This window comes from Frankliniella occidentalis, unplaced genomic scaffold (genome assembly GCF_000697945.3).
Source record: "Frankliniella occidentalis isolate FOCC.00 unplaced genomic scaffold, Focc_3.1 Scaffold28, whole genome shotgun sequence".
NCBI classification, from domain to species: domain Eukaryota; kingdom Metazoa; phylum Arthropoda; class Insecta; order Thysanoptera; family Thripidae; genus Frankliniella; species Frankliniella occidentalis.
Window position 1 is genome coordinate 465,469 of NW_026267158.1, and position 1,537 is coordinate 467,005.

General features: G+C 70.8%; 1 protein-coding gene across 1 annotated transcript; it reads right to left on the minus strand.

Annotated features, from left to right (window-relative positions):
* Window positions 1–75: 75 nt before the first annotated feature.
* LOC127749051 (uncharacterized) lies at window positions 76–1,335 on the minus strand. Its single transcript, XM_052265572.1, has 3 exons — window positions 1,266–1,335; window positions 633–1,186; window positions 76–539 (listed from the first exon to the last, which is right to left on the minus strand). Exons 1-2 carry the CDS (start codon window positions 1,299–1,301, stop codon window positions 797–799), a joined length of 426 nt encoding a protein of 141 aa, XP_052121532.1. The 5' UTR covers window positions 1,302–1,335; the 3' UTR covers window positions 76–539; window positions 633–796.
* Between the last annotated feature and the right edge of the window lie 202 nt (window positions 1,336–1,537).

A 1,537-nucleotide genomic window follows, 5' to 3' on the forward strand; every position in this document is an offset into this window, starting at 1 on the left:
GGCGTTGAGTAGAGGCAGCCCCGTCGAGCACGCGTGCTGATCGGGTGGCCCACCCTCACCCGACTCCTTTACCTGCACAGACTCCAGCTCGCCGAGTAGCTTCCGGAGGTACCCGCGGTCCCTCTCGAGCTGGCCCAGGACCCTCAGCTCGGCTATGCTATCCGCCTGCGCGGCCACCAGCGGGTCGGCGCAGATGTGGTCGTGGCCCGGTATCTGCTTCAGCCAGCCCCATCGCCGCGTCTCCCCGTCCGCCGCGTTGGTGGGCCTCTTCTTGTCCTTGGCGTCTCCTTCGCTGCCCTTGGCCTCGCTCTGCCTGGGCTCGCCTGCCTGATCGTCCGAGTGGTCCACCGCGTCTTTCGGGGCCTCACTCTCGACCGCCTCAGCTTCCGCCCCTTCGTTCTCATCGCCCCGCGTCTCCCCCTCGGCCATCGCGGCCTTCTCGCCGTCCTGTCCCTTCCCCGCGTCGCTCTCCTTCTTCTCACCCACGCCCTCCTGAGCCTCCTCCTCCTCATCGTCGCTCTCGTCGCTCTCTGCCTCCTCTGCAAACGACATAAACACGGGTTAGGTGAGCGCCCGCTCACCCGCACTGCCGGCGGCGTGGCCTGGCGGCGTGGCCGAGCCGCGTGGTTCACCCGTGTCCGACGCGCGCCCTGTGAAGGGCGACGCTCCCCACACGAGCGGTAGCGGCAGGGGCGTCTCCGGGTCCAGCGGCTTCTGGGTTTCGTGCAGGCTGGAGATGGTGACCCAGCTCAGCCGTTGGCCCGCCGTCTGCGGGCCATATGCACTGGTCAAAAACTCACACCCTGGGGGAACGGCCGAAAATCTCGCGCGACACCCGCGGGATACCGTGGGTGTCCCACGAGGTTCCCAGTCCGTTCTCCGCGCGGTTTCTCCGTGGTATCCAACGTACGAGGCGCTTGGGGTTGACGCCCTTGTGGCGCAGCATGGCCCGGAGCAGGTCGCGCCGCATGACGCGGCCCACGGCGGGGCCGAGCGCGTGGCGGATGTCCGCCTTGAGCCCCTCGACGCGCTGGCCGCGCGGGTCGCCGATAAGCAGCCCGCCCTGCGGGTCCTCGCGCCGCGAGCTGAGGCGGCTCGCCAGCACCAGCGCGTCCTCCAGCTCCGCCTCCCGCCACAGCGCGTCCGACGCTGTCGTCACGGCGCCGGCCGGGGTCGGCAGCGGGTCCTGGGGGCCAGTATCAGGTCGGGCTGGGGTGTCTCGGCGTGTCACGGCGTCCACCGCCCCGGAGGATGTGGCGGCCGACCTGCTGGTCGCGCTGCTCCTGCGCCTGGCGGTCCATGGCCAGCAGGGCGTCGTCCAGCGCGCCTTGGAAGTCCAGCACGTGCAGTTTGCAGTCGGCTCGGTTGGCGAACACGGGCCAGCCGCAGCCCCCGGGCGTGGCGGCGGCCTTGTCGAAGGCCCCGAGCGCGATGCGGTCCTTGCCGTGCAGCATGTACTGCCGCCCCTCCGCGTCCAGCTCGTCCCAGGTGTGACCCAAGGCGGGCGCATCCCCGCCGAGGCCTGCAGCGGGCGCAA

What these genes read in the sequence shown, in the direction of transcription:
- LOC127749051 (XM_052265572.1), bottom strand. Translation starts at nt 1,301, where the DNA reads ATGGACCGCCAGGCGCAGGAGCAGCGCGACCAGCAG. An exon ending in AGGAGCAGCGCGACCAGCAG is followed by an intron (nt 1,187 to 1,265) that starts GTCGGCCGCCAC and finishes ACTGGCCCCCAG; the next exon opens with GACCCGCTGCCGACCCCGGC.